Source organism: Phalacrocorax carbo, chromosome 10, assembly GCF_963921805.1.
Source record: "Phalacrocorax carbo chromosome 10, bPhaCar2.1, whole genome shotgun sequence".
NCBI lineage: Eukaryota > Metazoa > Chordata > Aves > Suliformes > Phalacrocoracidae > Phalacrocorax > Phalacrocorax carbo.
In genome coordinates this window covers 7,163,746-7,178,538 of record NC_087522.1, presented here as the reverse complement: position 1 = coordinate 7,178,538, position 14,793 = coordinate 7,163,746, and the positions used below count along the sequence as shown (strand labels likewise).

At 36.8% G+C, this 14,793-nt stretch overlaps 1 protein-coding gene across 1 annotated transcript in view; it reads left to right on the top strand.

Annotated features, from left to right (window-relative positions):
• The window catches only part of DNAAF5 (dynein axonemal assembly factor 5), a 29,131-nt gene that overhangs the window by 3,405 nt on the left and 10,933 nt on the right, over window positions 1-14,793 (top strand). The window contains exons 5-8 of the mRNA XM_064461680.1: window positions 2,250-2,482; window positions 5,408-5,620; window positions 7,763-7,906; window positions 12,765-12,933. Of these exons, the coding sequence (XP_064317750.1) occupies window positions 2,250-2,482; window positions 5,408-5,620; window positions 7,763-7,906; window positions 12,765-12,933 (759 nt within the window). The remainder of the gene's footprint in view (window positions 1-2,249; window positions 2,483-5,407; window positions 5,621-7,762; window positions 7,907-12,764; window positions 12,934-14,793) is intronic.

Here is a 14,793-nt window from a genome sequence, read left to right as displayed (position 1 = left end):
TGGGTAGATTACTTTTTAGTATTTTAGATTACTATTTAGTATAGATTTATAGGTAGCTTTAAAACGATGTGTTTGCAGTAGCTTGAAGCTTGTTTCCTGTCTCAGGTTCATAAAGTTAATGTTTAAAAATATGCATATGGGTGTTGGTGAGAGAGAGGGTTTAAATGGGTCATTTATTGATTTCTATACTAATATTTAAGAGAACAAAAACTCTTTTGGTGTGAAAGAACAGGTTCATGCTTGACTTGTGCCTACCTGACAGTCACATCACAAAATACCCAGCAGCAAAATCCTTTCCCTGACAGTGGGTTCCGGAGTCCTTTCTCCTTTGAAGTTAGAATTTTTTTCTTTTGTTCTTTCTTTTAAGGTTGCTTTACTCAGTAATGCCTGAATGAAAGGGGAAGCACTTCATAATCGTGACTGGTTTGACAGAACTGTTTATCTTTGAAGACAGTCAAGTTGATCTGTTATCCTTTCCAAATCTTTTTTTTCCTTATTTTATGTGTAGTATTACCTCAGGGGTTTGTAAATGGTAAAGAATGCTTTTACTTCCACTAGTGATGGCAGAAACATATATCTTTTTTTGGCAGAGATTTTTTTTAACTTATATAAACTGTCAAAGTTGAGTGTCTAAGCTCCAGTCGCTTATTTAGTAATGACCATGATATAGTGAAGGTCATCAAAGGCTTTATGTGCTAGTCCTTGAAACAGTTGTTATCATTTATATTGCTAATACTGGTACCTTGTTCAGTTTTCCCTAGGTGTGTGTTGGGTTTCCTCTGTGTGTGTGTGTACTGTTTTTTAAGAAAGGGACGTCTATCAATTATTTGTAAATTAAATCATAAATTATATGAACTTTCTGAAATAATCTTAGCATAATAAATATGCCTCACAAATTTGGGCAACTCTCCAGCCTTGCATTTAACTGACCTTTCATGCATCTTGCTTGGTCGAAATATGCATTTAGGGCTTGAATGTGACATATGTACACACTTGAATCCCAAGTTAATGGTGACTTTAAGACATAATTTCCTGCTGCTTATCTTTACTTCCAAATTATATGTCCTATTAGCGGTTAGGCTTTATGTGACAAAAGATAAGAAAAATGAGAGGGCAGGGTGATCGACTACTTAATCCTACAGATACAAAACTTTGTCAGAGTATACCTTAGTTTCAGGTAATAATTTGTGGTGTTTTACCACAGGCCATGTATGTATGAGTTGTTATTATGTCTGTTCCTCCCCCCATTTACCCTCCACATGCATTTGTATTTTTTATAATATGATAATGACATATTTTAACACTTTGTTGCTCGTGCTTCTGACTTACTCAAGGTCCTGGAATACCTTTTTATAACTGTGACTTTATGGTACATTTTACTTAACTATCTTAGTCCAGCTGTCAAGCTAATGAACCTGACATATGAGCCCCGCTGTGCTTTGATCTCAGGGTGACAGATATTGCAGTTCAGAGCAAGAGTAGAGTTAGACCTCATACCTGGTGTCATCCAACCAACTGAATAGCTTTCTGTTGAGCAACAGCAATCATTGCCTTAGGACACAGGGGCGGATAGTTTATAGCAGGGAAGTCTCTGACAGGAGTAGCTACAGGGATAAATGCCTGCATTTGAACATCTGAAATGAAGGAACTACTTATAAAGAATGGTCCAAATTCTTTAAACAAAATTCTGCCACAGGTCAAGTAGGATGTCAGTCTGTATTTGCTGTCTCAAGTTGATTTCTTTATTTGACCTTTTGCAATTCATTGTCAGTATTCAGAATCCAAAATATTATCCTCCATTGACAAAAGAAGCAGCAATTCATGTTTTGATGCTTGAATTTCCACCACCACCACCTCTCTAGGTATTTCATAGGCATTTCTATAAGCCTTTTGTATTCTTCAGGCCATTTACTTCAGTCCATTTTCCTTGTAGCATTTGTAGTTACATAGACCAATGCGGGAAAATATGCTGAGACAACTCGGCCATTTCCTTTCTAGGCATTTACAGGAGAACTCTGTACCAGGAATAAAAAATGTACTCACACATTCAGTGTTTCTTGACACCTCATAATGAATTTGCACAGGTAAATTCTTCAGCAGCATTTGGAATATTTTGTTCCTCGCTGAAGCAGATGCCCATAGCTCTTATCTTGGAGCCTTTAAACTTTTCTAAGGATTAATGTGCATTGACATTTCCTTTGATATTTCTTTTTTATTTTTCCTTTTATTTTGTTTTTGTTTTCTTCTAGTGACTCGACCAGGACTAGGTTGTCGGGAACTTGTGACAAGAAACCTCTCCAAAATCCTTCCAGGTCTCTGTCATGATATCACGGACTGGGTTGAAAGCACAAGAATAAAAGCATCCCAGCTTCTGTATACATTATTGCTGCATGCAGAGGATCACATTACACAACACATGGAGCTACTGCTTAGAACTTTGTACCAAGCATGCTTGGATGAAGAAAGAGAAGTGGTTAAAAATGTAAGTTTACTCTGTTAAAGTATCTACTGTAAGCTGAGTAAAGGCTCTATCCTTTATAGTCTTGAGTCAGTCTTCTGAGGGTTGACCCTACCTGAGGTCACTGGAAAATGCCCATGACTGAAGGATCAGGCTCAGATTTTTATAGATGTTAAAAACACATCAACATTATACGTACATAGTGTTAAAATAAATGTATTCTTGTATTACTGGTGTGAAGACCAATAACAAAGTTATTTAAATACTCTTTGGTTGATATGCCAACCCCATGAAGCATTGATAATGCAGGGGATTACAGTATAAAAGCCTTGGGGCAAGAAATTCCACTGAAAAAAATGTACAGGTCATGCCCTTTCAAGTTAATTTCACTTATCTCCCCTGCTGCATAATCCAACCATGATTCCAACCAAGCATTGAGGTATGTTTATTCCATGTGATACCCGTAGTCAGTGTTTGAATACTTGACTTAATGCTTGTAAAATGCCTTTTTAATGGATTTTGTGAGTAATAACTAGTATCCTTTTTCCTAACAGTTGATGCTCTCAAGACTTTGATCAACTGTATCAATAAACACATGTAGTTGAAGACATTAGATAAAGTTAGCAGAGGGTAGACAGGTGAATCAAACATTTTTACAATTTTAAGAGGAAATCTTTTGTTCATATTTCTACACAAGCAAGAGAACGTATGTATAAAAAAATAAAATCCACATAGCTCACTTCAAAGCTGCAAATGTTATTGGTTTGGGAAACTGGAAGAATGTGTTCTGCTTACTTAACACAAGTAGTCCAACCAATGTCAGAAAAGCTGATTTCCTAAATTAGGCTTTTCTTTAGAGTCCTGCTTTAAGTTGTGCCATGTAGACTGAGAAATCCATTTCTGAAATGATCCTTTTTTTTTTCTTTCCTGCAGTCTCTTGCTGTCTTTAGTCTTTCTCAGTACTAATTATTGTCTCTCTCCGTTAATTTTTCCTGAATTGTTCTTCCCCCAGTTCCTACTCTGTTTTCTTCTGCTAACCATTCCACTCCATCCACCTCCCCTTTCAGAACCAGCAACTGATCTCTAACCGTATTGCCTTTCAGTGAGACTGAGCTTGTAAGGTAAGCCAGTCACACACTGATCAGGAGTAGAGAGAAGTAAGCCTTGGATACTGTTGGAAGCCATCTTGCTGTTTCAAAAAGGGGTATGGGGGCCTTAGGAAATCAGTGCCCCAGGGTTGAAGTAGGAGATATGCCACCATGGGTATGCAGCTTTTCAAGTTCCTTAGTGCTCATATAAAATACATAAGAACACTTAAATAATTAGAAGAATAAACCCACATGGCCCTGCTGTCCTGGTCAAATTTCCTATCTAGTGCTTGTGGCGGTCAAGAGAAATTCAAAAGTATGTGTTCGAGCAGCACATAGTTTTCCCTTTCCTTTTTTTTTTGACCATACCTGTCTCTCTCTTAGAATTCTACCACTAATCTTCTCGCAGGTGCTTCCAAGAGATTTATTCCCAACTAAGAGGTGGTTTCTGTGTTTAATTTTACTCTTCCTTGTGCCAAAATTTAAGATTGAGCAACTTTTGTTTCTGAATGCCTCTTATCTCCTTAGTGGTGCTGCTTCCCAGGATACTGCAATTATCTCCTCTACAGTTTGTCGCTGTAGAACCTATTTCAGAGCAGCTACCAACTTGGAAGATGCACATGTCTTTCTCCAGGCTAATAAGACCAAATGAGATGTATAAGAGTAAAAGACCTTATCCTTTTTTTCTTTTTTTCTTTATTTTTCTTTTTCCCCATGAAAAAAAGTAGATAAATTGATCCATACAGGTGTATCAATTCATATTTTTGAACTGTTTAATTGTATTGTCCTTTTCCAGTTTTCAGAGCACTAAGAGTCTTTTTCTTTCTCTGTGGCAAATATGGAGGAGGACAGGGTTCACATCTACACAGAGTATGTTATAACTGTTTGGAGTCTTCATCATTCTAAAAAGAAAGTGTTATATATAGTGCAGATTTAAACTATAGAATTCATGGCTACGTGCTTCCATTGAGACTGAAAATTAGAATGATTCACGTATTAATTACGTGCAATTAAAAATCCATGGCTAAATCACTAGACTAAAAATTACAGCCACAGGGGAACTAAGCTTTCCTGTTTGGGGGAATGAGCCAACCATTAAATAAATGGGTTAGGAAGAAATATTCCTATTGCACAGGTAATGGCGTGGTAGTTGACTGTATCTTTATTCATGCACCTGATTGTAAATACTGGGCTTCAGACAGAGAGTAAGCTCTAGTGTGATGGTGTTTCATGTGGAATACAACACACCGGTATGTCTGCAAGGCAGAGGCGGAATCAGAGTATGACTATCATGTGGAATCATAGTAATTTAAGCCTTTTCAGTTAAAGAAGTAAGAGATTGAAAGCAGTAGGCAGTTCCCCCATGGCAGTGCTTCCACACTAAACCAGATCTCTGATATTGGTGTCAAAATATAGTACAATAACAAAAAAAATCCCTCTTCCAGGGTTTTATTGTTGTTGCTTTTAATAGATGGGTGGTGAGTGCATTGAGAACATTCCTCAGAACAGCATTTGGAGGACAAAATGTTAAACCACTAAATCTGCAACATCTGGTTATTCTAAGGTAGAGACTTTATTACACTGCAAGTTGTACACTTCATTTCTGTGCATTTCTTTCTCATGGAAGTTTGTCTGATGCTGAGAAGAGTGCTTGCATGCCTTATTATGTGCTTACCGCACACATGTCAAGAAAATTTCTTCATGCATATAATCATTACTGAGCGAGTGGAAGAGGCCTACAAGGCAACTGCTGAACCATTTAAAATAACAGCTGGAATCATAAAAAGAAAAAGCCCATGATATGTTGAATGGTCTTTGTGTTTTCAGGAAAATCCTCAAGTTATTCCTGTTCTTTTTTCAGTGTGTGAAAGCAGCAGAATTGATCGGAACATTTGTCAGCCCTAAGGTGTCACTGAGATTAATGACATCAGCCTTTGGGAAGACACCTAAGCCATCCTGTATAATGGTTCTATCTGCAGTGATTCGAGGTAGCCCCAAAGAAATCTTACAGCCTCATTTGACTGATCTTGGCAACACACTGTCACAAGCTGAAGTTTGTCAACGATCTGAAGAGGTAAGGATAACTGGAAAATACACAACAGGCTTCAGTTTTAGGCCAGTGGTTTTCCAACTTTTTCCCTTGTTCTCCTAAAATGTTCCCATTCCTATCCCTCCCTTGCACACCTACCCCACCCTATTTCAGGATATAGTTGTGGACGTGTGTCTGAGACAAAACAGGAGCTTCCCTATCCTCCCTGGCCCATATTGTGGTCTCCTGGCCAAATCTGCTATTCCCAAAAACTTCTAGCAGTCCATCCTCTCAGCAGATGTGTGTTCGAGAACTGCTGTAAAAGGCTTTAGATAGTGGGAGGAAAATGAAAAGGCATGATGGGGAGAGAACAAGCTGTTTACTATGTACTGTGCAAGGTATACTACCTTGGCTGATCCGGAGGCAGAATTTAACCCATGTTTCGAAATGCCTTGTGTTCACAATCCAAATAAGGTCATATATTTCGATCTTCATCAGTAACAATGACTGAAAACTTTTCACAGTCTATTGTAACTGGCATGTCAGGTTTCCCAAGAAAGATTCCTTCTTAATATCATCTTTTTTTTTGTTTTGTATTATTATTGTTTTCCATTTTAGAAGGAAGGTACTAGTACTCTTACATGAATGATTAGGGGCATGCTTTGTAGGCTGTTGGGCCTGGTTGCTTCTCTTCAGGTGAGAAACTAGGAGGAAGACCTTTATAAATTAGAAGCTTACTCCCAAGTGTACCCTTAAGTAATGGCTGAGCCTGAAGACCATTTTCATTTTAGCATTAGAAGAATGTTCATCAATTGCTATATACGGAGGAAAAAGATTCTCTTCAATGAAGAATGGAGATTTTTAGCTTCCAGGCTTTCCCACCCCCTTCAGTTGCTCACATGTGGAAATAGATGTGTTAGAGCTGCATAAGAAGAATCCCTACAATTTTCCCTACAAATGAAATTCCAGCTTTCATTCCACCAAAAGTTTTAGGCCTCTGCTCTTAAGATGACCAAAAAAGGGCCAGTGCTGTGCCTTCAGAAAACTCTGACTTCATGTCAGATGAAGCCTTCCCTTTAAAACAGTTATTCATGTGTGTAGACTGAATCTAGCGTAATTGTCTTTTTGAGCCAATATAAGATATACGTTTGAAGTTCTTCCCTCATTAGGTTTCTTCCCTAATGGAATATGTAGCAGTGATGCAGGAATTAACCTTAATCTCCGTGAAGCCTGTGATGATTAGGAGCTCATATAACTGGAAGCACTATAACCTGATTGTTCAAATAACAATTCCCTGAAGTATATCTGTAAAATTGCTATGAGGTCTTAAGCTTACCACTTCCATTTGGCATTAGATACAATACACACATTCATCCACTGCTGAAGTGTTTGGTGGAATTGTTCTAGCCTCTGGTCTTGGAAAACAATCTTTCTCTATTTTAGACAGCGAATGCTGCATAGACACTGTTCAGCTAAGTATTGACCATGTTCATGAGATTAATAACATTTGTAGTTAACCAATTCCTAGACTTGATTTATTTTTTGGAATTAAATTTGTAACAATGGCTTCTTCTGTTTGTTGAACGTAATCTGACAGCTTCATGGAATATTTGATGCACTTTATCATAGAAGTTATTGCAAACTAACTGACAACAGTATTGACTTCAACTGGTATCAGCTGGATGAAGATAACATGAATTATGTTGCATCAAATAAGATAAATTGACTGAGATAAAAGCAGACTCTTAAGTTTTCTTGGTTTATGTATTTAACCATTATTGTTCCATTCAAAATAGTCAAACATGGAATAATATTTGAAAGAGTTGTAAAAAATATGTTAGTACTCTCTCATTCTGAAGTGCAATTAATATTGGTAAGCGTTCTAAAACGCTTTGATGTTTTTATTCACAGTGGAACAATTGCATGATTAAGAGCAGGGTCATTTATTTTGTTAACAGAACAAGGTAAATACAAACAAACAGTGTGGGAGGAAGATTATATTGTATCATTTAAAATGCAGAATGTAGGTAATAAAAAGAACTAACATGGAATTATAAATATGTTACCAATTATGGGGATTATACAGTGCTCAGGTTTTATTATTGGTGTTTCCCATATCTCTTCCTTGAAGAGAATGTTGTATTTTCTAACAAAACATAATAAATTTATGCTTTTATTAAAAAACAGGTCTTTTATATGGAGCAGTTGCTTTGTTGCGTACAAGCATTGGTTGAAGTATGCCAGGAAGACTGCAAAGAAATTAGCTTACAGCTAATGAAAATTTTGGTGACAATAATGGCAATACAATGTTCTCAGCACCTTAAAGAAAAGGTAAACTATGAGCTGCTTTAATATTTTGCTGTGTTTCTGATTTTTACTGTTGATAAGACACTGTCTAAAGAAAGCCATAATTATTTATCTTGCTGCTAGGTTTAAACCACAGAAATCCTTAACTAAGAGCTCATCCACAAAAATTGGTAGATTTTGAAATGATTTGGTGTTGCATGACCTTGACTGTACACTCGCTCTGTCTCCTCATCTTTTTCCATATCTGAAACTACCTTGGGTTTAGTCTGTCTAAAACAGATAAAGGCAACTTCTCCAGAAGAATAAATCATTAAAATCTTATTCATAAGAGCTAAGAACTTGTACAATACTACTAGTTTTGTTTGGGGTTTGCTTATTTTTCATCTGTACATGTTTGTATGTGTATAGCAATTTGTTTCAAAAATTATATAGAAATGTAATAGTTAAACATTTAGATATACATATAACTTCAAATTAATCAGATTCACTCTATTAGAATGAAAGCAGCATGAGGGGATACTTGCATTCTCTGCTTTGTCATAAAACTCTTCTGCAAAGATCTATCCCTATGACATTGTTCTGGTAGTTAGTTGACATTTAGAAGTCGTTGTGAAGGCTGGAAGATCCAGGAATGTTATCATTTGTCAGTCAAAATATTGATTTTTCTGCTTTACCAGATCACAGTTCATAGTTGTTAGGTGCTACATCTATTTCCAGACACCGGTTTGAAGATCTCGGTTTAATGTTGAATACTGCAGATCTACTGGGCTGTAACTAAGATTAGCAGCAATAGAGGCTAGGGTCTTATAGGTCATTTCTTTTATGGAACTGGAGGACGGGGTAGTGCTAGGCTTAGGTTGGGACTAAAGTTGAGGTTAAAGTCTAGGCCAACGGTGGTGCCAGAAGAGCTGAATGTACTGTTGCATCTTGCAAACACTGTAAGACTAGAATGTATGCTGGTGTTTCTAAGGCAAATATTAGCTCCTACATAAATGTGATCTGCAGATGTAACAAGAAAGGCTATTATTCAGGTAAGAAACTTAGGAGTTGGCCTTATCGCTACATCTTGTAAGGCTTGTTCACTGGGTCCCCAGTGAGGAGTAATGGTTTGTGGCTGGTCCAAGGCTGCGGGTCTCTCACTGTACATACTGTATATGATCAATACCAGAATTAAGTTTGGAGTTGGGTTTACAGCTTAGAACAGCAGAGGCTGGAGAATTACATTTCTTTATAACTTTGGTTGAAGGCTCATAGAGTTAGAACATGTGCTGGTTCTGAGGAGGACCCTAGAATTCAGTTTTATTTTGTGGCCAAAATCAGCCGGTATGGGTCTGTAGACTATAGTTACAACTAGATTTTTTTAAGTGTATTTAGATTAGGTTTCAGAACAGATGGCTTGAAGTACATAACTGGAGCATGGGAAGCTCACGGTTGGATGAAAGTAGCCGTTGGCCCAGAAGAACACTGTATTTGGGTGGATATTGATCACTGGGCCATGGTTTAGGTAGTTTGGGACGGGACGTGTTCAAGAGTTTTTGCTTGTCGCTGGATTCTGCAAAGTCTTGAGCATGCTATTGGTGCTGGTTGAACTGTTGATGCTAACTTTTTAGGTGGATATAAGTCACTGGATTATTGTTAATGTTAGATTATACTTAGGAGCACACAAGTGGCCAGTAAAAAACTCAGATTTATTTTCTGACTACTAAAGAACAATTCACCTATAGATCAAGAGCACTACTAGTCTTAAAAAAGTGGTAGTTACATAACAATTTTTTAATCTTTGGACAAAGATCAGATTGATTTTACAGTAGTTGACCTTTTTACCTCCCTACCAGAACCAAAAGTTTAAATGATGCAGGAATGCTTTAAAATCAAGGATATCTGTAGATGCCCTGATAATAGATGAGCTTTTTTGGCTAAATGTTATCTCACCCCCTTCTTTCTCTCTTCCTCTTTCTTCTACAATCTAAATATCAAACAAAGCAGCAAGCCATCCTCATGTAGTACAATTGTGACCTATCCAAGTTGTATTTTTTCAAATGTGCACCTTAAATGCAATGGCTATTCTACTTCCTTTTCTCTTGCTCCCAGGCATGGTATTCCAAGTGCCTGTGTAGCATCAGTATTTATGGCCCCATAGATGACAGGCTGCCTCCGAGGAGGCATATGCTTAGAAAACTATTCTGAAAGAAGTAAAATAGAACAAAGCTTGAAACAAATATTGAAAAGACTGTGCAGGTCAAAGAGGTATGGCCTGAAGATCTGTGTCGTGGAGAGCTAGTGTGAGAGTGGGATTTTTGGCAAGGTTGTTTTGGTTTTGGTTTTTTAAACAAACAGTCTGTGTAAGTAAACCTCAGACAGATGAATCTGGTATGTTTTGCAGTGTCTTGTCAGTTTGACCCTACAGTGGTCTATAAAGTCAGCAACATCCATTTAAAACATTACAAATTCATACTCCCACAAAGCAAGCAGTTTCATGGAGATAAAGCCCAATTTTCATATATGGAAAAGTTAATCTCCCAAGATTATTAAAGGTTTAAGATGTTCCTGCAGTTAGAGATGATTTTTAAAGTTGACAGTACTTTGGATGAGAATCCTTTTTCTCATTAGCCTTTCTTTCAGCTAAGCAGATACGTAATCTTGTTGCCAGATTTTCTAATTGCAATATTTCAAATTTGTCCCAAAGACAAATATGGCTTGATTTCCCCCCCCCGTTACTGACTATTCTAGAATTTGAAAGTGAGATGTACAACTTGCGGAAGGTGAGAAGTCCCTGTTAAAATAGCTTAAGACCACATAGAACACGTGTATTACATCTAGCTTTACAAGTATAAATTTATTGCTCAGAAAAGTAGTCTGTGTTCAGGATGAAAAGATTTTGAGTATAAACATAAATTATCAAAAATTTGCATTTCAGAACTTCAATTCAGGCTTTACAGAAGATCACAGAGATAGTGGAGACCACAAGTGATGTGACCTGATTGTGAACACACAGCCTTGCTTGATTTTTTGGCCCCTTTGCTTTGTGTTCATCAGTGTTTCTAGTAGCTTAGGGCTAAGGAAAAAGATGAAGACCACCAAGTGAGCACTTCAGTATCTTGATGAGGAGTATGGTTTACAGCCCCAAATAGACAGAAGCCATATCAGTGGTCAGAGTCCGTTAAGCATGTATTGAGCTTGTCAGAGATTTAACTGGGGACCTAAAGATAAGATTTTGTTTCATTACCAGTGGCCTGTGCTATCTTGGCTCTTCTTTTGGCACACGTTGATTATTATCATGAAAATACTGTATTGTTAAACCTGTTAACTTTCCCATATAGGAAAGAAAATCACCCTTGCTCTTTATTTTTTTAGCCTGTGAGACACTTCTTAATAAGAAGATATGCATCTGTCTATTGGCATATTTAATTTATTAACTCTTCTTTTTAATTACACTCCTGAAACTACTTAATTTATTTTAAATCACCTGTGAACAATGTATTATTTTGTATCTCTCTTGCTCAATGGAAAAAAACATCTTGCCAATTGTGATGGGGTTAATAATGAGGAACAGTTTCTGTCTTGACACATTCTGTCATGTAAAATGTTCCAATTAATCTACAGATAAGTTATTCTGATTTGTTTTGGCTGGCTGGCAGAATGCTTCCAGAGAGGAGAAATCTATTGTGCTTGAGGCAGCGAAACCAGCTTTAAAAGTAACCTTTGTCCTTAGCAAATCCTCTTCTTTTTTTTTTTTTTTTTTTCCCCTAGAAATCTCCCCTCCCCCCCTTCCACATCTGGTACTTCCATAATAACATCTTTGTCTGGCAAGTAATAAGTCTGTAAAATTCTAAAGGTCCTAGACATGTTTCAGCTAACTTGTGTGGTTGAATTCAGCTTAAAAATATTAAAAATATGACTACAATTTGTAGTTCCAGTGAACCACTTAGAGTCAAATGATGTTACTCATAGTGCTGCACTACATCTTTCTCTGTTAGAACTGGCCATGCTGCCAGCATACGTTTTTTCTCAGTGGGGTTTCTAATGGTGTCTTGCTCCCCATGCTTGATTCACTGTCCACTGAAATCACTAAGACTATAGATGCCACTTTCAGCATGCTTTTAATCTCTTCCTTAGAGTTTTGTACCTCTGGTAGGAGTCTTCAGGAATTGTAAAAGCAAATTTTCTTTGCTTTGAAATATATCTGCTACAAGTGATTAAGAAAATCTGTATACTTCCTTGCCAAGCATGATCATGTCTGGAATTAATTTAGTAGTTCTTTTATGTACATGTTTTATTTGCCTGTCTCATGGAATAGTCTAAATGCAAATATGAAGAAGATATTTCAAATGTAGCAGTGAATTTTGGTACTTCTAAATATCAGAAGATAAGAATTTCAAAATGAACCTGCCCAGCTACTGTAAAGAGAGAGCATCTTGCATAATTAAAACTTGGGGGGGTGGGGGGAGAGGTTTTTGGAACCTGCCATAGCCCCCTAGATGGGATTGTGACGAATTCCCTCTATGTTAATGTTTTAAAGTGTTCTTAAATTAAAATAAGAAAAATCAGTACACCTTTAAAATTAATAAAATTTTTTTAATGACGTAGTTAGTTTTTGGATAGGTTTTCAAATGGATTAGAGATTCTTTCATTTTGCTGTTACATTGCTGTGTTCCTTATGATTTCATTTTGGAGTCAGGACAAATGTTTCACTTTAAATCAAAATTAATGGATGTAACTATAGGCAGACATTAAATATCAATCTTGATTGTCCAAGTAGAAACTATGGAAATCTTCTCATGTCCCTTCTGTTCTTATAGTATAAATATGAGTTTTAAAAGTTTTTTTTCTTTTTTTAATATTGTTTCAGTTAAGATGAAGTACCCTGTCTCTTTTTGTACAGGTAGAGGAAACAATGTCTTCATTAGCTGAAGTGCAGCAATTGGATAGTTTTCTTTATCTCTACAAACAGCATATAATTGACCTTATGGAATGGGTTTCAGTGTCATGTGACTGTTGGACATGCTATTCTCCAGAAATATTACAGTTAGATGTCATCACAACTCATTCAGGTACGACTTACTTAGTAGTGTGATGGAACACCCAGTTCTAAAAAAATAAAGTAATAATCTCCATATAAAAAAATTAATAATCTCCATAGCCTGCAGACACATTGTGTTTTATAATAAATAGTGTAATATACAGGAACTTCACAAGAATATGAAGGAAAACAAAACTGAAAATGTTGAAGCAGCTCAAATTCCAAAAGACTCCTTGGCCGCAAGGAGCATACTAAAAGCACATATGTAAAGGAACACTTTCAGGTAAAGGAAACAGGTCAGGATTATGGGGAGATGAGCTGATATAGCTTGTCTCTCCAAAAATTTGTCTTTTTTCCATCTATTCACTAGTCTTATAAAAGATACTATCTTTCTGTACGAATGTTTCCTCACTTTGTTCTTCAGTACGTTACTATGTATAGATTAGTGAAACCCTTTGGCACATGTTTCACCTAGGTACAAACTTGCACAGTGAACACTTGTGGGATGCAGCTCTCTAGACTGCATCTACAGGCACGGGACACAGTGACAGGCAGATCTTTTCACCTAGACACCCAATTTAAGATTATTAAAAAGGAAATTCCTGTTTATTTGGGATTTTCCTTTCTGCTAAGTAAAAAGGGGATGTAGATAGCTACTTCAGGCACAGCTGAAGTGTTATTACTGTTACTACAGGTAGTTAAATGTGGACAGGTACGTTTTGAAAGACTATCTTCTGCACTTAATCCTTGAATCTCAAAATAAGCCTCAACAAACCTATGTGAAACAGCCACTTGCTGGGTTGTGCAGCAACCAGCATAAGTACTTTTTCTTTTTTTCCATCTGTGGAAAGAACAAAAAGTTTTTTCAGTGCAAGATCTAAGAGGCCAGTTTTCTGTATATTTGTGCTCCCTTTTCCATGACTGAGGGTCTCCTAGACGGTTGTCTCTGTTTTCCTTAATGCTAAATAAATCATCAAATGTCTGGGCAAACAGTTTGGCCCGCACCCAACACTGGTTATATGCTATTGTCTGTGTTTTCTGTCTGACACAGCAGCTCCTAGAGCTATTCTTTTTTTTTTTTCTCCTTTCTTTTCATTCCCACACATAATGTTGGTTTTAATCAACAAAATCAGGTTTACTCATTTCAGCTTTCTCAGTCTATTTTGTTTATTTTCCATCTGTTGCATTTGCTGTTATCAGTTTGATACAGTAGTAGTATCTTTTAAATGTCTCAGAACTCACATGAAGCAATGTATTTTGAATAAGTACTGTGAAAATAAAGACCTATTTGTTGGCACAAAAATTTAGCAAACTGCAGTTCAACACCCTGTATTGCTTCAGTCTAGACAGTGAAGGTTGGGGGGGAGGGGTTTATTATTATTTTAAACATTAAATTTCCAGATACTATGAAATGCTAGAGAACTTGGTTTGGAATCTTGAATACTTCAATCTGTCCGTTCCATGCGTGAGGAATATTCTTGTCATCAGAAAGGCCAGTGTTGTGTCTCCTTCTGGGAGGATTTTCTGAGTGACTGGGCTTGAATGGAGTGTGCATCACAAGGAAGCAAAGCTGACGGAGTTCCTAGAGGAGAGCAGTTTATTGCAAACACGGAGTAGAAAGAGCATTCTACAGCAAGAAGCTTGCAGAAAAAAGCATGTGTATAGTCTATATGTATTCTTTGTCTTTAAAACCATGCAGATGTTCATAGCAGAAAGGCACAAACTTCCTTCTGTTTTGGGAAAATGATTTCTTCAAATGTTGGGATAAACAGCAGGGGGGTGTGTTTGTTTATTGTTTAGTGGTGAAAACAGAATTCATCATAGGATGTGGAAATGTTAACAAACTAGAGAATTAATTTGGAAAATATTTTTATTTCAAATAGTAGCTTCT